At 44.1% G+C, this 24250-nt stretch overlaps 1 protein-coding gene across 2 annotated transcripts in view; it reads left to right on the top strand.

Annotated features, from left to right (window-relative positions):
- Positions 1 to 7241: 7241 nt before the first annotated feature.
- Positions 7242 to 24250, top strand: part of PLK5 (polo like kinase 5 (inactive)) — a 53264-nt gene continuing 36255 nt past the window's right edge. For both annotated transcript variants that reach the window (XM_063914294.1, XM_063914293.1), the window contains exons 1-8: positions 7242 to 7455; positions 7978 to 8085; positions 8836 to 8952; positions 10500 to 10629; positions 19486 to 19573; positions 19658 to 19753; positions 23104 to 23302; positions 23511 to 23649. In XM_063914294.1, coding sequence (XP_063770364.1) covers positions 7357 to 7455; positions 7978 to 8085; positions 8836 to 8952; positions 10500 to 10629; positions 19486 to 19573; positions 19658 to 19753; positions 23104 to 23302; positions 23511 to 23649 — 976 coding nt within the window. In that variant the 5' untranslated portion in view covers positions 7242 to 7356. The remainder of the gene's footprint in view (positions 7456 to 7977; positions 8086 to 8835; positions 8953 to 10499; positions 10630 to 19485; positions 19574 to 19657; positions 19754 to 23103; positions 23303 to 23510; positions 23650 to 24250) is intronic.

Genomic DNA, 24250 nt, shown 5'->3' with positions numbered 1-24250 from the left:
CAGATTACAAATATGCCCCCACAGTGCCAGATTACAGATATGCCCCCACAGTGCCATGTGCCCGCAGTGCCAGATATGCCCCCACAGTGCCACATATGCCCCACATTGCCAGATATGCCCCCATAGTGCCCACCGTGCTGTGTGGAGAGCGCAGCGCGCGCTTCTCCTGCCTGCCGTCCTGCCGCTCAGTCTGGTCTCCGGTGGTGAAGGCAGCGTGTATGGCTCAAATCAGGCGCCAGTTCGCGAGCTCTGATTGGCTAACGAACCGGCACCTGATTTGAGCTATACAATGAAAATACAATGAGAGGATAGATCAAAGGCGATAACAGATTAAAATTGTGATATACGTCACATATTGGGGTGTCCTTTCAGATGTTCACTCTTTCGATTGTCTCATGATATCCAGTTGTCAAACATGAAAAAAAGAAAGATGGTACACATGCATAGGTGGTATTGCTTAAAATACTGATTTGAACAGCCTCTAAGTGTCCAGAAAAGAAAAGCTTATAGTGCCAGGCCCAATTTGATAGTAGATGAGGATAGTATCTCGCCACCACTCTCCCGATTTTTAAGGACGTACCGAAACTCACATCAGACTAAATAGGAATAAGTGTGTAAAGGTATCTTTAAAACGCTATATCCCACGTGATCAAAAACAGAAAGAAAACTGCTCCAGAAGGCGTACCCCACTCACTTGGGAGGGGGATTGTTTCCACATATAAAGGTATCTTTCAAGCCGGGTTCAGGAATAGCATCCACAGTAGTTCAAAAAGATTTTATTAAAAGTCCATAAAACAACGATAAATTGCTTTTCTATGTGGTTTCCACTCTCTGGTCTGTACAAAACATGCAGGTCAGGAATCACAGACAAAAACTGATGCAATCCGGTTTTACACCAGTACTGTCATGTTAGACATACTCCAAAAGTGGTATCCCACAAAAAACAAAATAATGAAATAAAAATGATGAAAAACTCACTACCTGGTTTCACCAACGACGTTTTGACCTCCTGGGTCTTTTTCAAGGCACCTGATTTGAGCTATACACTCCGCCGTCACTGCCGGAGACCAGACTGAGGGGCAGGACGGCAGGCAGGAGAGGCGCGGCTTCGGGTGGATGGGCAGCAGATCGCGATCGACTGGTCGCATGTCCGCGATCGACCAGTCGATCGCGATCGACTGTTTGGCCACCCCTGCCCTAGAGTATTAGAATTTTTTTCACGGATCCCCTAGGCCAAAAGTTTCTTACTGAGAAATTTAGAAAAAAATATTAAATTAAGTCAATTGTGTTTTCTATGTCATCCTTAGGTTGAGTTATGTGGTGAGGGACAAGATTTACTTCTATTTGTGCACATGTTTTATGATTGACAGCCACCTGGTTTTGCCTATTACATTAACCAGAAATAATTTGAATTTGTCCTGGACCACCAATCCAAGGCATCCCTGCAAGTGTCCTGAGGCCATGGCACACAGTTTGAGAATCACTGGCATAGACAATTACAATACAAGCATAAACTACATTGAGGAAAAAAAGAGCATCACATAATTAGTACAGTAATAAGAAGAGAGAACATGATCAATGGTATAATAAGAGAACAGAAATTAGAGGCATAGGTGGTCATTCCGAGTTGATCGCTCGCTAGCTGCTTTTAGCAGCATTGCACACGCTAGGCCGCTGCCCTCTGGGAGTGTATCTTAGCTTAACAGAATTGCGAACAAAAGATTAGCAGAACTGCTACTAAATAATTCTTTGCAGTTTCTGAGTAGCTCCAGACCTACTCCTAGACTGCGATCACCTCAGTCCGTTTAGTTCCTGGTTTGACATCACAAACATGCCCTGCGTTCGGCCAACCACTCTCCCGTTTCTCCAGATACTCCTGCGTTTTTCCCTGACATGCCTGCGTTTTTTAGCACACTACCGGAAAACGCTCAGTTACCACCCAGAAACGCCCCTTTCCTGTCAATCAATCACCGATCAGCAGTGCGACTGAAATGCGTCATACGAGCACCAGCAAATCTACTAAGTTTTGTGTAAAATAACTTAGCACATGCGCTCTGCGTACCATGCGCATGCGCATTTAGCAACAAATCGCAGCATAGCGAACAATTCGGAATGACCACCATAGTGGGCAGGAAAGGAAGCAGGAAGGGCAAGTTGCCGACTTTTAATGAAGATAGAGTAGAGGTATACTATATGGAGCAACCAGATGTAACAGGGATCTGGCTTCAAAATATAAGGTAGACGGTGTCCATATTCGTACATAGGCCCTCATTCCGAGTTGATCGGTCGCAAGGCGAATTTAGCAGAGTTACACACGCTAAGCCGCCGCCTACTGGGAGTGAATCTTAGCTTCTTAAAATTGCGACCGATGTATTCGCAATATTGCGATTACTAACTACTTAGCAGTTTTAGAGTAGCTCCACACTTACTCTGCCTGTGCGATCAGTTCAGTGCTTGTCGTTCCTGGTTGACGTCACAAACACACCCAGCGTTCGCCCAGGCACTCCCACCGTTTCTCCGGCCACTCCTGCGTTTTTTCCGGAAACGGTAGCGTTTTCAGCCACACGCCCCTGAAACGCCGTGTTTCCGCCCAGTAACACCCATTTCCTGTCAATCACATTACGATCGCCGGAGCGAAGAAAAAGCCGTGAGTAAAAATACTTTCTTCATAGTAAAATTACTTGGCGCAGTCGCAGTGCGAACATTGCGCATGCGTACTAAGCGGAATTTCACTGCGATGCGATGAAAAATACCGAGCGAACAACTCGGAATGAGGGCCATAGTTCTCGCACAGTGGTTAAATATGATGGGGGAATCTGGCAGCTTCCGGGGAAGGGGAGGGGGGATTGGACATTTAGCCGCATACAACATATGTTTAATAAGTGTTTGAGTGGGGTACGGGAAGCAAAGAATAAATAGAAGGGTAGTTGCAATGATGGTGGGATTACATCATACTTGCCTACATGACCCTCTCCATGAGGGAAAAAAATGCTCTGTTCCTGGACTTTCCTTGCGACGGTGCGTAGGGCATGATGATCCCCTAGTATGTCTATATAAAAAGATACAGTAAAAGGATATTTTGATACACTGTTCTATTAGATATCAATGGGGGTCATTCCGACCCGATCGCACGCTGCGCATGCGGTGGCGCCGTAGTGCGTTACCTAGCGATCGCCTCTGCCTGATTGACGGGGACGTCACACGCAGCCGCTGTGACCCGGGGCAGCGACGAGTAACTCCCCGCCAGCCGCAGGAGCTGCGCTGGCCGGGAGATACTCTTCAAGTACAAAAGTATCGCCGCTGTGCGATGCTTTTGTACTTGTGCGGGGGGGGAGAGGCCGGACTGACATTCGGGGCGGACTAGCCCTGTGCTGGGTGACCCCCCGCATGTCTGGAAACATGATCGTAGCTGTGATAAATTTAGCACAGCTACGATCAACTCGGAATGACTCCCAATTTCTCTTAATATGCTACGCTTTTAAATTCTCTGTTCTTACATCGCCGATTTGGCCTGGTGATTGGCTGACTGAAGTCATGGGGTATGGAGAGCGGACCATCTGCATATTTAACCACTTACTGCTTTTGTTTGTTTAAAAGAATCATTTCTAAATATTTAATACTATTTCTATATATATTATATTGGGTTTTGTATGTTAGATAGACTAGACTTAGGTTGACCAGTATTGGTCGACAGTAAGTAGGTCGACATGGTTTCTAGATTGACAGCGACTGTGGGTCAACATGTACTAGGTCAACATGAAAAAAGGTCGACATGAGTTTTATTTAAAAAATTTGTGTCGTTTTATTTGTAGAGTGACCAGGAACCCCAATTAGTGCACCGTGTCCCCTCGCATGGCTCGCTCCGGCAAGGTGCCTTGCTCCGCTACCGCTACGCTCAGCACAGGTTACCATTCCCAATTGTAGTCCACGTGGATTGTAAAGTGTGAAAAAGTTAAAAAAATGAAAAAATTTGAAAAACTCATGTCAACCTAGAGTCCCTGCCGACCTAGAAACCATGTCGACCTACTTACTGTCGACCAATAGTGGTCGACCTAAGTCTTGTCGACCTAGAGACCGGATCCCATTATAGTTTCTTTTTGGTGTTTTAAAGATATAGTTGGGGCGCGCTGTGACTTCGGCAAGGTCCCGCAATGCATAATATGATTACGTCTGCATGCAGACATCTTTGGAATAGTATCATGAAGTCCGACCACGTTCTTTTTACTAAATGTTGCCCGTTTATATTTGATGCTGTGATATTTGCTGTGTGGCCACAGCGGATGCTGTGTGTTCCATACATTTTTTTAGTATACAATAAACGGACCCCAGACATACACAGGCTATAAAGAAAAATTGATAATATAATGCCATGTATTTATTGTGGTTATATTTTAATTTACAATATGTGCAAATTATTCAAGTTTGTGTTGGTTAGTAAATGTCATGTGATCGGAGCAATGCAGGGATAAAACCCCGATTGTAGAGTATAAACGGCACTTCTTGATAAAGAGGAGAGGACTCCTTGAAACGCTTTGAAGCCGCTGATCTTTGTCTAGTTTGGAGTAGTGCTGGATACGCATATACGTGAGAATCTGCTGGTTGACTGCAGCCGGGATGTACAGCAGCTTGTTTCTGTTCAATCTTCCCCTGGTATCTGCATCTTATTTAAGTTCTGCATACTCCTCAATATTGAGCATGCTTGCCTACTCTCCCGGAATGGCCGGGAGGCTCCCGAAAATCGTGCGACCCTCCCGGCCCCCTGGAAGAGCAGGCAAGTCTCCCGAATTCTGGGGTCCTCCCACTTATCGAGTAAAGTGGGCGATCCGGGCAGTTGATGATGCGATTCTTGTTGAATCGCATCATCATAGCCACCCCCCTGCAGTATAATGCCGGTAATAGCAGCATTACACAGCGGGGGGGTGGGGGGGGGGCTTAAATGACGCAATCCATCAGTCACACCCCCACCTCCGCTCCGCCCCGCCCCCATTCCGCCTCTGGCCCGCCCCCTCTGCTAGTCACATCACTGCCCCGCCCCCTGCTGAGCCGACCTGGCTGCCCTCTCCCGGAGAGAGCAGCCATAAAGTCGGTGAGTATGATATTGAGTGATTTTGTTAATATTTTTTTATGTGGAACAAGATTTTTTTTATAGAACTGTATTTTATTAAAATCCGTGTTTTTGTAACATACGCTCTGCTGAACCCTGTGCAAATATATAAATTGATGCTGTGCGGTTTGAAGACCAAAGGTACCTTTATATGCATTCCAGAAAGAATTTGCATGTAATGCTGGCCATCAGGGGCGTAGCCAGAACTTTGTGGGCCCCATAGCAACATTATGAAGGGGCCCCTGTTCCAATGCTTCTAGAGACACCTATACACAGCAATGGTTAACATAATAGTGTCCTAGTTCATTTTCTGAACCATAGTAGTGCCCTAGTTAATGTTATGCCCCATAGTAGTGCCCTAGTTCACTGTAGGGCCACCAGTACACATTATCCAACATGGTGACCCCAATTCACATTATGACATGCAGTGTGCCCAGTTCATATTATGTCACATTACAGCACCCCCAGTTTATATTATGCCTCCTCACCCCCAGTTTATATTATGCCTCCTCATTACAGCACCCCCAGTTTATATTATGCCTCCACTTCCTATTGTGCCACATTTCAGATTCCCAGTTCAACTTATGAATCATTTTAATGCCCTCTAATTCATGTTATACCTCATTACAATTAGCAAGTAAAGGGGCATAGCTAGATATACTGAGGGCCCCAAAGCAAAGGTTTGTAATGGCCCCTGCATATCACCCAAAGTGTGCTCCTCTCAGCTCTGGGCCCCATAGCAGCTAAACTCCCTGCACCTATGGTAGCTACGCCCTTGCTGGCCATACACGAGTACGACATAGCATATGAATGTACAATTTAGACACGTCATATGATGCATTGTGTGCACATTGTACGTGTTTTGGGTATGATTACGATGCGATGTGCCCCGTGGGTCGAATGTCGCATCAAATGATAATTCGTGCAGCCCATATTATCCGTCGTCATTGTATGCACATCGCACCTTGTTTTATGCACATACATGCATCGTATACGATCTGCATCATTTTGAGTGGCATTTCCTTGCAAGTGATTATGTGCTTTTTGTGAGGCACACAATCGATTGCTAGATTGTATGCTTCATCGTATGCACATAAACCGCCAAATCGTATGTCTGGGGCTCCCGGGGTGATTGAAGGGTAATCGTATGATGGAATCCAATCGGATGCTGGTTGTCCTAATGTATGGCCAGCATAAGTGTTGTCCTGAGAGTGTGACCGTGTCTATGTGTGGACAAATTTAATCTGCTAAAAATACCTTTGTGTACATGAGAAAGAAATGGAATGTAAATCTCAGTTTATGAGTGAGAAAGAGGAATAACTACATTGTGAACTTCTTCGTGGGCTGGTCGGCTGTTTCTCTTAAAACCAAAAATTTGGAGAACCCCCCTCCAGAAATCCTGCCTTTGCCCCTGGTGTATCCAGTGCTAGACAACAAGAACATGATGTAATGACTATAACCTTGTTAGTGTTAAAAAATTATTTTCAATAAATTCTATTGAAAAAAAGTGACAGCATCTGCAACAGATGCATTTAATTAGTTCTAGTTAGCAATGTCATTAACTGAGGTTAGAACTCACATGGGGTGTAACAAGCTAGCCAGACCATCTAGCAGCCTTGGGAATACTGGCATTTGAAGTTCTACAAGCATGACATTCCTAAACAGATTAGAGCTGCTGAGACCAGTAGTGCACCAGCCAAGAAAAAGAACCCAGTTTTTCTTCTTTTTATTTTTCTGTGCCAAGATGCATCTGGAATTACAGTATGTAGCATTATAATGCTAGCACTCATTTAACATCCACGCGAATAAGACGTCTTTGCTGAGAGGAAATGTCCACTCATTTAAAAATAAATAAATATCATATTCCAATTGTCAATAAAATGATTTGCAAACATTTTACTTCTTTGTATGTTGCCTTAATGAGGCTGTTGTAGACTAAAACAGCTTTTCAGTAATGAATGTATAAATATGGACATTTTGCCTACTAGCTCAGTTGAGCACTTGACAGTCACTAAGTACAATAGATCTCATTAGCCATAAAGATGCAAGACATTAGCTTCTCTATTTGTCTCATATTTCTCCTCCCTCCTGTCCTCTCTCCCGCCTCTTCTACTCTCCTCCCATCTCTTGAGTTCTGTGTCCCAGATGAGTTCCTCCAATGGGAGAGACTACTGGTTGGTGGCAGGGTGCTTGTCCTTTGCCTGTGATTTGGGAGCCTGCTAGAGGGATTTGTGATTGGAAATGATCAAGGCATGGAGTTGTCAAGCAGTCTGCGTACAGAGAGAACACACTGTCTCATTGAAGATCCACAATCTGGGAGACTGTACAAGAGAGGGAAGCTCCTTGGGAAGGTAAGATCATTTCACCCAGGTTTAGGACAATAACAGAACAGATAATTTGCATCAAATATGTATAACAAGCAAACATATTTTATACAAGGAAACTTACATGAAGAATATAGAGGTCTGTCTTCAGTATAATACAAGTGATTCTACTATACTACATGTGATTCACCTGTCTGTACAGAACATCTTCCCGCTCTTTGTATGTATATATGTGTATCTTATTCTTAAGATCTATTTCTAAATCATTTTCTGATTGTGTTTGTTTATTTAGCCCATTACATTGAACTATGCTGATGTGGGTTATATCACATTCCTTTGGAGGGCCTGTTAATGTGATTACTATAACATGATAGATTGCTGTAAAATGTTAATTGCGGTTTTGGAAGACCAGCTCAGCAGAGAATCAGGTTCTGCAATGAGTTACTGGCTGCAATGAGATGCCTTTGCTGTGTATCACTTGCTTGATGTCAGGTGTGTATTAGCATGTGTCATTAGTGACAGCACTATTATTATTTCATGCCTTCTCAGGGTGCTTTTGGGAGGTGCTACAAATGCACAGATGTGTCCAGCAGGCAAGTGTTCGCAGTGAAGATGATCTCGCACACAAGGAAATTTGTGATACAGCAAAGAGGAGGGGTGAGGACTAATGTTCACAAGCCTTAACTACTTCATGCCCATTCCCCTTCAGCATGTCTTGTCCTTGTTATCTTTATTGTCCCTTTATATATGATTGTATAAGACAAATGCACACTGAAATGTTGCTTTTGTTACAGCATACATAATGCATGTATTTTTGATAAATTACTTTGTGAAGATATTGGGGGGGTCATTCAGACCCAAACGCAGCCACGTCTCTGTACGCAGCGGCTGCATTCGGATGGTCTGCACATTGACAGCGGCAGACGTTGGGGGGGGGGGGGGGGGGGCGTCGACGTGGCATTTTGCGTGCCGGGTGGGAGCGTTTTTGGGCCAGCTGCGTATCGTCACATGCAGTTGCTCTGATTAAAAAATGGCAGCGGACCACCTGACAGCATAGCCAGGCTGCGCTGCCAGGGGTCAACCTTAATTTGATGCGTCCGCAATCTAATTGCAAACGCATCGGGACGCAGCGCCGCACATGCTAGGTGGCTTTGCCATGTGCTGGGCTGCACCCAGCATGTCAGGCGATAGACACAGATCTTGCTACACTGGAGAGAGATAAAGTACCAACCAGCTTCTGTCATTTTTCAGGCTGTGTTTGAAAAATGGCAGTTGGGAGCTGATTGGTTGGTACTTTATCTCTCTCCAGCGTGTCTCTCTCCAAGCTTTGATAATCTCCTCTACAGTACCATGACATGACGCCTGCCCTGTCTGTTCCATAATTACATCTCTGTGTTTTGTAAACAGGTTGAAAAAGAGATTGAACTACACAGCCAGTTGAAACATAGAAACATTGTGAGGTTTTATCACCATTTTCAAGACCAGAAATATATGTACCTGGTACTGGAGTACTGCAGACACAAGGTTTGATGCACTCCTCAAAGATAACTGATTGTAAGGGAAGGCGGACACTGACAGCTTAGAATATGAAGCCACATACTGTAAAATTAGTATAAAAAAAGTGTGGCTTAATAAAGTGTGAGAGATGTATCAATGTAGTTTTACAGAAAATGTCTCTTATATCTGCTGCGGACCCTGTTTTTGTAATACAGAGCAGTCCCCATAGGTTTTTATCAGGGCTACAAACTGCCCATATATATAATGCTATGATAATGTCCCAATAACTAACACTGGGCGGAATGTACTAAGCATCGCATCCGCGATACATTCCGCCACTTATCGGGTACATATCAACATTAATAACACCAGTAGGTACCTAAAAATGTGATTAAAATCGCAAAGGACATCTCTCCCGATGAGAGCAGTACTTTGCGATAGAAGGATTTCCGGGTTTAGGACTCAGGAGTACTTCTGCGTATGTGAAGAGTGACGCGCACCGCAGAGGGGAGTGCTAGGAGGGATCCGGTTGGATCACTCCCAGGCAAATGCGATACAAAGCCCATAGGTGTTACCCACTGGGTCAAGGTCGAAGCTCTGGAATATATCACATTCTGCAGCTTGGTACATACAGGAATATGGGCAAAACTTAGTATTGCCCGCATTTTCATCTTCAGTACATCCCGTCCACCATCTTTTGATGGCGTCAGCCTGTGGGCAGCAATAACACGTGTTTTCCTTAGGAATGGATCCCTGTCCAATAAGCCCTGCTTGAGCATAAGCAGAACAATGCACGTGCACATTACAAATGCTGGGTCAGGAACCCTGAATAAAGACTTTGCCGGGACAGCAATTTAACAAAGTAGTTTTCCTGACAATATATATATATATATATATATATATATATCTCCACGGAGTAATTGCTTGTAAATTGGCGATCATGCGTGGAAATTATTGCATTTTATATACAATCTTTGATACATCTCACGCACATTCACACGGCATTATCTCTAGCGTAGCCTAGCTCATAGAAAGCCTATATAGTAAGTCCCTTTTACCCAAAATCATGTGGAAAGAGCAATTTCCTCATAATTTAGGTATCTGGGCTATTTAAGAAAAGCATAATGACAACGCTAAAGACTGCAGTCTGGGCCCTATTTATCAAAGTCCTAAAAACATTGCCTTCCAGAGGTTGTCCATATTGGATGACACCATCTTCAAGTGCATGTCAAACGTACATTATGTACATATGTATAATAGACATGTACTGTAGTTCAAACACCCATAGTGCAAATGCGGCTCTGGACTTGCCACTGGGTAGCAGCAGTGAATTTAAACCAATAAATCATGCAGCAATTGGATAGGGTAACACTGCACAGTGATCTACAAATGAGTAAAAGTGTAGGACCACAAATCTTGCAGCAGTGTATTTAGAGCACTACATCTGATAAGAGAAGGATGATAAACACTCAGTGCCAAAGAATGTTCCTACCCCTCTTCCATCTCTTGTTTGTCTGTTCTTATTCTTGTCTGTTTATTCTTGACAGTGATATGATTTTGTTATTCGTCTGCAGTCTCTTGCTCACATCTTAAGGGTACGTAAACTGCTGACAGAGCCAGAGGTGCGGTACTACATGAAGCAGATATTGCAAGGAGTACAGTTCTTGCACCAGCAAGGCATTATCCACAGGGACCTGAAACTGAGTAAGTAACATATGTCACCTGTAGCCATTCTTATAGTGTGGGGGTGTCATTTACAATTCAGTCAAGCTTGAATTTATTTTGTAAGCCAAAGCAAAAAGGTCACGTAGTGTCTCCCCAGAATATTCAGTCCCAGTCTGGCGCCAGAAATAGGCCATTCCACACACAGCCTCAGAAACCTGGCACTTCCTCACATACTCTGCATGTAATAAAACTCAGAAGTATTCCCATAATCCTCCTCTTTATACCTCTCAGTCTGTAATATGGCATGTCGTCCCTTTACATAACACAGCCTCATTCATTAACAGTACATGCCTGACGATCCCCCGATCCCTTATCTCACAATCTAATTGTTTGTAAATCTGAGTTATGACTTTTAATAATAATAATAATAATAATATTTTTATTTAATTAGCGTACTATTTCCCATAAGACTAGGAATACTACATTTTCTTTTAGTACAAAGGGAAATTAAAGTATACTAGTTTTAGATATTGTTTGAAACCAATTTGCAGCATATCTAGAATCCTTGAACAGATTAGAACCAAATTTACCTATGCACTTAGTACTGTATGCCTGGAAAAACGCAACGGAATTTGCTATGCTATATAAGAAACTGTTAATAAATAAATAAATAAATAAATAAAAACAAAACACAGCAACCACCTACATTTGTAGTCCTGTAGAAAACAAGACACAAGAGCCTGTACAGTGTATGTACAAATATACGTATAGTGTTGTGTGGTGTTTAACAGTAACACCTCATCCACAAGAGCAGTTTCTGTCATTGCATTACAAACACAACCTCTGTCATTCAGTATAGTTGTTACACACGGGGACAGCACACAACATAGATAGCGATTGTGCTGGGGACCAATTGTCCCCTATTGGTTTCTAAATAGTAAACAAAGGGAGAGGACAGAAGACTGTTGTTTTGGCAAAATGTGCGATTAACGCAGTTCTTCGATGTTTTGGGGTCTGCGTCTGCACTGGACCTGTTCTGTGTATGTGCAGAACGGGTCCCCTAATATCGCACGCAGTTCCCTCAAGCCTCTTCCTGCATTTGGGAACGCGATGCGGGGGTGTTCCTGACCAGAGCTCCTAGAAACAGGGGCGTGTCACCCTGTTTTAAGAGAGGGGAGAGCCAGGGGTCTGCATGTCATCACGCAGACTTCCTGGCCCCACACACCACACTTCTGTCGGTCAGCTGAGTAAGCTGGAGTTTACTCAGCTGGCATGTGCATGGAACATCGCAACCATTTGATTCCAGCTTGCAACGTCGGCCGCAGTGCTGGGATCACAGCTACATGCAGGAGGAGTCTCTTCTACTGAGACGTCTCCTGCATGTCCCTCCTGGAGATTGGACAAAAATACAATGCTGCATCAGGCACATAATAAGAAGATTAAAATTTTACTTTTAGTAATATCATTAAAAAACAAGACTAGACCCTGTTGGTTTCCCTAAGAGAAACAGATTGGGTGGACTAGCCCGAAACAAAACAGTGTCTTGTGAGGCTACAATACATTGTGAAAAATAGATAACACTTATGACTTTCATAGAGATGTACTAACCTAGAACATAAACATTATACAGACCATGACTGCTTGGTTATGGATTGTTTATGCACTTTTGCCTATTACCGAATTAGAGATCAGTAAAGAAGAGCTCAGGCACTCAGGCACCAGTCTCGCTATCAGTATCTTGTCCAGTTTGTTTCAACACTGACTTATCTCTCTCCTTCCCCGCTGCTGCCCCCTCTTGACATTTTCTACTGTTAGAAAAAAATTCTAAAAGGAATTCACACCCTCTACAAGAAGTATGATACAAAATTATAGATAATTATTAGTCATAAATGATTTATTCATATGTATATTGGATTATAAATGTCCCATAAATACAGTCATGCACTATATATGTATATGCAGTGACAATAGTGGGGAGGAGAAATAGCTTGCTGAAGCACGTGCCATTTTAAATACGGTACATTTAACTAAAGAATCTAGCAAGAGGCCTCATTCTATTTTCGGATATTTTATAAGTTACTCATCTGAGGTAAAGATATCTTAATGTGGACATGCCTGTAAGCATACATGTTCTGAATAACTAGCCCATTTCATTGTATTATTTAATGCACAATAAGCCTATTGAATTGTTTTTTGGAGTTCAGATTCATTTAATCAAAATGTAAGTGGAAATTAATAGACTAGAGACACATATCTTCCTCATGGTAGGTCATGTTGGCAGATGCCATTGATGTGTTTAAACATTATGGGGTCTATTCATAAAGCAGTGAAAAGAGTGGAGAAAAGGAGAAGTTGCCCATAGCAACCAATCAGCTTTGAAGGAAGCTTTTATTAAGTGCATTCTATAAAATGTAAGAAAGATGCTGATTGGTTGTTAAGGGGGCAACCTCTCCACTGGTCTGTTTCTCCACTCTTTTCACTGCTTCATGAATAAATGATATACAATGTCGGTGATAGTATTGCTTTAAATAACATAAACTGATGTAATGTGCTAGGAATAAACACCTTTTTCTGCTAAGTCCTCTTACCCTGCCAGTGACCCCTCCACCCCTTTGTGCTCTCAACCAGACAGGTCAAAAATTCTACTAGTTACAAATTTAAAACTCAGACTGTGTTACTTAGCAGTAGGCTGTTCCTGGCAGGAGCTTCAGAGAAACACATGGCATCTATTCTAGTCATATCCAATTCCTCCGTCTGCAGAGCCAGTTCAAGGAGCAGCTTCTGTTTTGCTATCTGTTTGCAAACATATACATTTACCAGGAACCCCAATTAGTGCACCGTGTCCCCTTGCTGCGCTCGCTTCGCTCACCATGCTTGGGGCAAGGTGCCTTGCTGCGCTCCGCACAGGTTACTATTCCCAATCGTAGTCCGCGTAGATCGTTAAGTATAAAAAAGGTCAAAAAAAGAAAAAAATTGGGAAAAACTCGTGTTGACCTTTTTATCTGTCGACCTAGTGGCCCTGTTGACCTAGACACCCTGTCGACCTAGTTACTGTCGGCCAATAGTGGTCGACCCAGTTACTGTCGACCTAGAGACCGGATCCCATCTCACACACGCATTACATACTCCCAGTCAGTTACAGGACTTTTTCATGCAGCACCCACTCTGTGCAAAGCCCTCCCATGCACAAGACCTCCAAACCTTTAAGCGTTCTGATAATTCACATCTTCAGGCAGTTTCTCGTATTCCAGAACCACCATCATTACCTCCATAAACTATGCTAACCAAATTACCTGCTACACAGTCCACACATAACTTTACATATTTTCTCTTTCTACACGTTCCAGGCTGTGTAACTGGATCATACAGCCAATCCCAAATCTCTGCAATCTGGCTAGACTTCTATTATGTGTAGGCCAGATCTAGGCTGCAGCAACAGGGGGAGTGTTCCCTGAGTCACCCAGCCAAAAGGTACCCCCAATACACATATCTTCATCAATTCATCCTTCAGTGGGATATTTACACTGTAAAGTTGCCAGAGCAATTGTCTAGGTTACAAAGGTGCCTAGCTATCTTTTTTGCTTACTAATTCTCACCAGTGGCGTCACAAGAGGTGCGGGGGGTGCGGCCTGCAACCGGGTGTCACCCGCCGAGGGGTGACACCAAAATGCCTGCTCCTGCTCAGTGACAGGAGCAGAGTGCTGCACTGTTACATTATGTGCAGCACTCGACTCCTGTCACTGAGCAGGAGCCGGCACTGCACATACAGCACTCCACGAGAGGCAGCACGCACCTCCTGAACCCCCCAAGTGATGAAAAACGGGGGTCGGGAATTGAAGCCCCGCCCCCTCTCGCGAAGCCCCATCCCTTCTCGTGAAGCCACACCCCTTTTTATGCCGGCGCCGCACCGGGTGTGCAAGGCGTTGGTGACGCCTCTGATTCTCGTTAAAGGAATTTCTAATGAAATTGAGATCAGACATGTTAATCTCAAATCCTCCCTGGGGAACCTTTAGGGATTACTCTAACTATAGGGGCTGTACTAGGGAAGCCAGTCCCACCCCTGTTTTCTAATCCTGGGATTTAAAAAAAAATCTCAATCTCGAGATTGAAGTGCATGCTCTAAAAAAGACCCAGCAGTTTCTGTCTCATGCAACTCCCCCTCCTAGCATAGTTTATCACCCTTACGCAACTCTTCCCCCAGACAGTTTATCCATCAGGCAGCTCTCTCCCTGACACATCGTTACCTTCACAAAGCTCCCCCGACATATTTTATCCCCAACACTGATCTCCCCCCAGCAAATGTTATCTCTCCCCAACACAGCTCTCTGACACACCTTATCCTTCACAAAGCATCCCCCGACACATTTTATACCCCCAGCACATTTTATCCCTGCCAGAGCTTTCCCCTACAGCATATTTTATCACCGCCACAGCTCTCCCCCTCACACAGCTCTGTCCCTGACACATTTTATCCTTCACAAAGCTCCAACAAACTTTAACCCCAAAACTGCTCTCCCCCCAGCACATTTTATCCCTGCCACAGCCCTCCCCCCACCAGCAAATTGTACCCCCGCAACAGCTCCCCCCCCATACAGCTCTTTGACACACCTTATCCTTCACAAAGCATACCCCGACACATTTTATACCCCCCAGAACATTTTATCCCCGACACAGTCCCCCCCCCAGAACATTTCATTCAATGCACAGTTCCTTCCCCCAGCACATATAATCCCTGCCAAATCTCTCCCCAGCAGCACATATATTTCCACACATAGGGGGTAATTCAGAGTTGATAGCAGCAGCAAATTTGTTAGCAGCTGGGCAAAACAATGTGCACTGCGGGTGGGGTAGGGGGGGGCGGGGGCAGATATAACATTTGCAGAGAGAGTTCGATTTGGGTGCGGTGTGTTCAAATTGCACAGAAACAAAATAACCCACCCAAATATAACTCTCTCTGCAAGTGTTATATCTGCCTCCCCCCTGCAGTGCACATGGCTATGCCCAACTGCTAACAAATTTGCTGCTGCGACATCCCACACACAGCTCCCACCTCCCAGCACATATAATCCCACATACTGCTCCCACCTCCCAGCACATATAATCCCTGATACAGATATCCCCCCATCATATATAATCCCACACACAGCTCCCCCACCCCAGCACATATAATTCTACACACAGATCCCCCTCCCAACACATATAATTCCCACACACAGCTCCCCCACCCCAGTACATATAATCCTTGATACAGATCTCCCCCAATACATATAATCCCACACACAGATCCCCCACCCCAGTACATATAATCCCTGATAGAGATCTTCCCCTAGCACATATAATCCCACACACAGCTCCCCCACCCCAGTATTTATAATCCCTGATAGAGATCTTCCCCCCAGCACATATAATCCCATACACAGCTCCCCCACCCCAGTACATATAATCCCTGATACAGATTGATAAAGCTAATTATTTATCTTGAACCTAAGCTATATACTTATTAAAGACAACATACGCAATAAGCGCACGAGGTGCCGTAATGGTACGCACTTAGCGTAGCAGACGCTAGGCCGTGGTCGAGACGCACGAGCGGCACGTTCGCTCACGGTTTACGCTTGGTATCGAGCACGCTATAGGCGGCCCGAGTACCGTAATGCTACGCTAATAGCGTAGCAGACGCTGTACCGCGAGAGCGGGATACGAGCGGCGCTGACGCTCACTGATTTACACACAGACAACCTTGTAACAACACACTATAAGGGTATGCTTATACTGTAAACCTTAGTACTGTAATATTATCACAATGTAACGCTGATTAACCTTTATGATATGAAAGCTGTTTGAGCGACTGAGACGCTCAAAAACCCTTTATACTAACTAGTGAAAAACACACTCCTTGCTAAGGTTCCAACACCTTTACTGACGATATTTAGTACGTAAAAAGGGGAAAACAGATACAGTTCATACACTACAGACCTGACATTAATACCTAAACACAATAACTAAGCAGAAATACAAACACTAGCAAACGATTGCAAATACAAATAAACAGAAAGAGGATAAATGGCAAACACTTATAGGTTAGCTACAAAAGAACAATTGCATACATACAGAGTAACAAAATGGCCACAGAGAAAAACTTACACACTTGGGAATGAATCGCATGCGCTATCTGGAAACCAGCTCTCAGTCATCACGGGGAAAACCTTGTGGAGAGAAGTGAGGCTGGTCTGGCTATGGGGGTCTTTATATACACAACATACTGTACTATACAATGGGCCCTACAATCTCATTGTTCATTGGACACAGGAATGTCTCTCTTCACTATGACAAAAGGTCATAGGTGGATTTGAACAGGTGGGCTGTGACTATTTCAAACTGCTCAGATGGGAGGTATCCTCAAGATTCCCGCCGCATGGATAATGAACCGCAAATACATTAAATGTCCATAACCTACTCATAGATATAACTATACGCAGGAGCGATTAATCTCTACCTAACCAGCACCGGATTGTTTCTAATAAAATACTCTTCAGTTAGGTACCAGACACCACTGTTCAACCTTTGTCAGACCCTTTGTATCGTGAAAAGAGGAATTCCCAGGTCCCTGAACCATTTACACTAAACATACTTGCAGACATTATTAAGGGGATTAATATCTACAAAACACATTATATTGGTTAAATATGTAGCGATCGAGTCGCTCGCTAGTCGCACACAAACTCTACCGTAAATGCACATCCCCACGCGCAGGCGATGTGGGAGCGTCCCCTACGCAACCTGAGGGGATGCGTACGCACGGGGGAGTGGGTGCACGAGCAGCGGGCATGTGCATTGGGGTTAGTACATGGCGATGAGAATAACGATATTTTTCGACTTTGACAAGATCTTCCCCAATACATATAATACCACACACAGCTCCCCCACCCCAGTACATATAATCCCTGATACAGATCTTCCCCAATACATATAATACCACACACAGCTCCCCCACCCCAGTACATATAATTCCTGATACAGATCTTCCCCAATACATATAATACCACACACAGCTCCCCCACCCCAGTACATATAATCCCTGATACAGATCTTCCCCAATACATATAATACCACACACAGCTCCCCCACCCCAGTACATATAATTCCTGATAGAGATCTTCCCCCCAGCACATATAATCCCACAAACAGCTTCCCCACCCGAGCACATATAATCACTTACACAGTGAACATCATCCCCCCTGTGCAGCTCCTTCCTACCTCTTTCTCTGGGACTCCAGTATTCTCAACGCTCCCCTGCCACTAACGTCGTCTTTGTGGGTCCTCCTGTTTCTGGGCTCTGGCTGGCCGCTGGCAACTGCTCCTCTTTACGCAACAAGAGAGATGGATGCACAGTGATGGCACTGCATCATCTCATTCCCGCCGCCGTGCCATCAGAAAGGGACTTTCAGAAGCGGCTCAGGGAGACACTATCTATCATTGCCCGTGCCCACCCACCCACCCCATCTATTAATGTTGGAGGCAGTGACAGCGGGCGGGTACTGTGACAATGGGCGGGGACAGTCTAATTAGATTCAGGAAGCAGCACTTCATATACAGAATCCCATGGCTGGGCAAGGTGGGCTAGAGATGGCGGAACTGGTTCCGTCTCCCAATACAACTGACGGAACACAGTTTTGCCCCGTTCCGGCACACTTTAACCCCTGGCTATACAGTAATATGTACAGTGGCTAGGAAATACATATACATCCCTTTGGAATTTTACAAATTATATTACATCAGAATCAAAAGTGACACAACCAAGTGAGCATTTTTCCATTCACATTTGCCCTCTTGGAAGCACAGCTAAATTGAATAGTACTGGATAAATTAATTTCACTTTTACAGAACAAATGGTATTACATTTGTGCTGGCCACCTACACACAAGGGGTCTCATTTACAAATTGCACTGGTTTTGCACTGGTGGATGTTAGGAGATCTCTTGAAAGATTGAAGGTTGTGACTGAGACTGGTCAAGCGGGGTAGGAAGTTCCATAATTTACAGGATTCCAAACACCTTGGATTCACTGGGGATAGATCATGTCAAACAAACCTTATTGACTTTTTGTGTGACTAAAGTAATAGCTAAAGGTGGGTCCGTCGATATAGCTTATACATACACACATTAATACAAGGCCACAAACCAGATTAGGGACATGTGAGGCACTGACGTATCTATAATAAGTGCAGGGTGTGCAGTGCACATGGGCACCTGGGTCCAGGGGGGCCCACACTGCACACCCTGCACCCATATATTATACTTACCTCTCCAGAGTTCTGTGGCGACCAGTGTCACAGACAGAAATCACTGGTAAAAGGACATCTAGGCCATTTTCCTGGTGATTTGCACATGCACAGTAGAGATGTCCCTGGGAACAAGGCACGGGCACCATGTTCCTGAAGACCTGCGCATACTCAGTAGACTCAAGCACAAACGCATAGTCTACAGTGCAATCAGAGAGTAGTGCACAGAGACTGCACAAGGGCCCTATCCTCTCTTAAACCGCCCCTAATGTGAGGTCTTAATTTGACTCTGACTTTGGCGATTTCTGGGGGTTGAGAATATAGTGAGTGGTGATTTAGGTGATTGTACACAAGCCGCTCAAGTAGTTTGGAAGCAAAACGATTTATCCCGTTCCAAGTGAATTGATTGGCTGCATTCTCAATAACGTCTTTAGTTTAGCTGTACGTTATAAGTGCAACAGTAACTTAGTTTATGTTTCACATTTGAATGTGGAGGATGCGGAGCGACAGCATAATCTCATACACATATTCGATTGTGACATCTGTATGCCTTGTCCACAGTTGAAGTGCCCAATTCCAGTATTCAGGGTTTATAGTTCATTATGTCATTGTAGGTAATTTTTTCATTGCCAAGAACATGGTTGTAAAAATTGGGGACCTGGGACTGGCGACAACTGTGGAGCACTGTGAAAAAATCCCAGGGTAAGGATACAGTTCATGTTATTTACCTGATGTAGCATGCTTGTTAATTTTAGCATCCACTGACAGATGTGTTTTTCACCCCAGCGTCATATGTGGCACCCCAAACTACCTATCTCCAGAAGTTCTAGCCAAGGATGGTCACTCTTTCAAATCAGACATCTGGGCTCTCGGATGTATAATGTAAGAGATGCATGATAAAGTACTGAGATTTATATGTCCTTTCCCTTTGCTACAAACGTGAACATAGCATTCAAAATATGTGACATAGTCAGCATGATAATACCATTAGCATAGTAGATTTTGCACATGCCAGGCCCAAGTATTTATATTATTCTGTAATTCTCTGGCAGCTCTTCAGACTTTGAGAGTGCCTTCCTATTTATGTATACAGATTTGAAAAGCAGCAACATATCGTCTATCATGTGCCATCATAAGACATCCAAAGTCGAACAATTAATTTTTTCGTAATAATGTTTGTTAAGGGGGAGATTTATCAAAGTTTGGAGAGCGATAAAGTGGATAGAGAGAAAGTACCATCCAATTATATCCTGTCATTTTTCAAACTCATCCTGTAAAATAACAGCTGATTGGTTGGTACTTTATCTCTTTCCAAGCCTTGACAAATTCCCCCATAAGTCATATGCAAATGACCTTGCGGGTTCAAGAATCTTCAATCCCAATATATATATATATATATATATATATATATATATATATATATATTTCTCCAACTCCGGCACTCCGCTGACATAAATCACATGCTGCACCCGGTGCCTTCCTCATGTAGGCCTGCACGGCTCCACGTAATATATCCCTCCAATGGCGGCACTCAAAGGTTCAAGTAAAAATGACACAAGTCGGCTTTAAAACAGCCGACTTGTGTCATTTTTACTTGAACCTTTGAGTGCCGCCATTGGAGGGATATATATATATATATATATATATATATATATGAAATTCAGAGGGTTACTGTACTTTCTGCACAGTGGCAGAACTAGCGAGCGGTGGGCCCAGGTGCGACAAAATGCTTTGCCCCCCCATCCCATCCAAGTCCACTTCCTCACCCCTGGAGAGGATCTGGTGAGGGGGACCTGCTCAGGGCCAGAGAAATGGATACCTAGCAACAGTGCCGTAACTAGACATTTTAGCACTGTGTGCAAGAAACGGCATCGGAGCCCCACCCCTGCATGCAAAACAGGGGCAGTGCGCGCCATAGGCGCGTGCAAAAATACATAGTGGCGTGGCTTTGTGGGGAAGGGGTGTGGCCACAAAATAATACCAATTCATAAAGCGGTGCACAGTAGTCTCCATTATTCAAATTACGCCGCCCAGTAGCACCACTACACCAGGAAGAGACCCTTTTACACCTTACGGCGGACAGATTCCTCTTTTTACACATTACAGCAGACAGCGTCCCCTTTTTACACATTACGGCAGACAGCGTTCCCCTTTTTACACATTACGGCAGACAGCGTTCCCCTTTTTACACATTACGGCAGACAGCGTTCCCCTTTTTACACATAACGGCAGACAGCGTGCCCTTTTTACACATAGCGGCAGACAGCGTGCACTTTTTACAGATAACGGCAGACAGCGTCCCCTTTTTACACATAACGGCAGACAGCGTGCCCTTGTTACACATCACGTCAGGCAGATTCCCCCTTTTTACACATCACATTAGGCAGATTCGCCCTTTTTACACATTGCGGCAGGCAGATTCCCCCTTTTTACACATCACGTCAGGCAGATTCCCCCTTTTTACACATTGCGGCAAAGATTCCCCCTTTTTACACATTACTGCAGGCAGATTCCCCCTTTTTACACATCACGTCAGGCAGATTCCCCCTTTTTACACATTGCGGCAAAGTTTCCCCCTTTTTACACATTGCGGCAGGCAGATTCTCCCTTTTTACACATTGCGGCAAGCAGATTCCCCCTTTTTACACATTGCGGCAGGCAGATTCCCCCTTTTTACACATTGCGGCAGACAGTCCCCCTTTTTGCACATGGAAAGAAAGAAAGACAGAAAGAAAGAAAGAAAGAATTATACTTACCCTCTCTGCTGGCTCAGGCTCCTCGGTGCAGCTTCTGATCACGATTCCCGGGCAGGAGAGAAGGAGGAGGAGGGAGGTGGAGGAGGGAGCTGCAGCAGCGCTGTGTTATTGGTTGAGGCAGCTACGGCGGGGGAACGACGGCTGTCGTTAAAGAGGACCTCCCTTGTCTGTACATGTTCAGACGAGGGAGAGGGTCGTTATTGGTGCGCGGGATGCATTTCTTATACTGTCCACCATTGCTTTGACACTGCCTTGTATTACCTTGGATCCTTGTATGGCTTATCTCACACAGTGTAGCCTTTGTAGTGTGCCCAACATGGCTGCCTCACGTGGTAAGCTCGTGGATGGGATGAAAAATAGATGGACCTGACGGTTGTGTTGGGACCCCACTTCTAGCATTAGAACGCTGCAACCACCCATTTTGTATCATCTCTTCTCGGCTTAACCTATTCCACCCAAGATAAACCTACATAGTGCGCCCAAGAAAGCTGCTTCAACTGGTACCTTTGGTGGGTGGAATGGATAACCTGTGGAATTTATTATTCAACCTGGCATTATGTCTACTCTTGAGATTTTCCCTTTTTTATTTCTGTGTGGTCTTTCATATTGCTGTAACACCAAATCCGCTGCACCGTGTGTTATGCTTTTATAGTCTGTAAAGTGCCTTGAGTCCTATGGGAGAAAGCGCACTATATAAATAAAATTATTTAAAAAAATACTTCAACTATGTGAACATCAGCGTTGCATGCAGCTGTGAATCAGACACTTTGGGGGACATGTACTAAGCAGTGATAAAAGTGGAGAAGTGAGCCAGTGGAGAAGTTGCCCATGGCAACCAATCAGCATTGACGTAACATTTATAATTTGCATACTATAAAAGTATACAGAGCAGCTGATTGGTCGCCATGGACAACTTCTCCACTGGCTCTCTTCTCCACTTTTATCACTCCTTAGTACATGTCACCTTTGTATTATAAGTTATAAAGCACATTACAAATCATATTGGCTACACTTTCAGTCTTTGTGTGCTTTTCATCAGCTAGGATGAAATATCGCTACTTGATACTGCACTATAGTCATTTTGTACAGCTTTTTTTATTTTTTTTATTTAAAGCTTATGTTGCAGCATTTTTAATTCATTTCATTGGCCCATGACCTCTGCCAGGGGAAAACACAACATATAGCCTTAGTAAGCAATAGAAGCTTTGGAAACCTTTAGAGATCCAGCAAATAGCTTATGCCATAGACTATAGCGATAGGAATGATCAGCTGTTTTATTTACTTACACATTAACGGTTGGTTGCAAAACACAAACGTGACACCAGCCCAATATAGGATTTGGTACACAGGTGATTTATATTGTTTCTGTACTAAGTACAGGGGGAACGTGGGGTTGTTGTACAACCACGATACCAAGCTATGGGATGTTGATTGAGTTATTGCAAAATCCTTACAGCTCCACTCTCTTGCATGCAGGTACACAATGCTGTGTGGATATTCCCCTTTCAGAGCCCAGTCACAGAAAGAGATGTATTACTTCATCCGAGAGGGCTTCTTTCCTGTACCCTCTTACATATCACCATGTGGCAGAAGACTAATCATCTCCTTACTTGCCAGCTGCCCCACTAACAGGCCATGTATAGAGGACATCCTGGCCCATGATTTCTTCACCCAGGTACAGAACAGTCACTCTGGTGTACTGAGACTTACAGTACATTGTATTGTGCACAATGGACATTTCCGGAGGGCTGTCATAAGCAGCTGCTATAAATGCTGCACTGTGCAATGGAACAGATTTACTAAGGTGGATGTAACCTATCAGGAACTCCACAGACAAGCATAAAGTAGTGTTTTATCATGACTGAGTCTTTTCTTGTCTTCAGGAAATCATACCCGAGAAGCTGTCATCTACCACCTGCCACACAGCTCCCACCCTGTCGCTTTCCATCCACCTCACCAGATTCTTCAGAAAGGCAGCTAAAGTTTTATATAGAGGAGTATTCCACAAATCCTTTTGCACAGGTATATTCCGCTTGTCAGCTTCCAGCTATAGTCAATTCTCTTCTTGTGCAAATGCTTGTGCTGTGCTAGAAATATTAGTGCAACTGGCATTCTTTCTATAGTGTACAGTGTTTATACTAATAGTGCCCGTGTCCTGCTGCTAAAGAGTAACACCATAATTCAGCTTGCAGTATTAGAATGAATAATAATGACCTAGGACTGGATGTAATAGCTCCCGAGTTCAGCGATTGTGCGGGACGCTGGCCGAACTTGGATGTGTTTTTAAAGGGGCAATCATGCACAAGGCATAGTTTAGCCTTGTACATGATTGCCCCCTTTAAAAAAAGGGGCACTACTACATCCAGACCCATTTCTAATAGATTTTTTTTTTAAATTCTCCTACTTTACTTGGAGCATTATACAATGACAAACTAAGGGGTTGATGTATCAGGCAGTGAGGTAGCATTTATAAAATACATTTTAGAACATGATAGGAATTGCTAATTGGTTGCTATGGGCAACTTCTCCACTGGAACACTTCTCTCTTTTCATGGCTTGATACATCAACCTACTCTTTTGTTATAGAGGGTGCAGTGCTGTAAGGGGTGAAGCAGATAGTTGC

The sequence above is a fragment of the Pseudophryne corroboree genome, chromosome 1 (assembly GCF_028390025.1).
Source record: "Pseudophryne corroboree isolate aPseCor3 chromosome 1, aPseCor3.hap2, whole genome shotgun sequence".
In the NCBI taxonomy this organism is placed as follows: domain Eukaryota; kingdom Metazoa; phylum Chordata; class Amphibia; order Anura; family Myobatrachidae; genus Pseudophryne; species Pseudophryne corroboree.
This window is presented reverse-complemented; position numbering and strand designations above follow the sequence as displayed.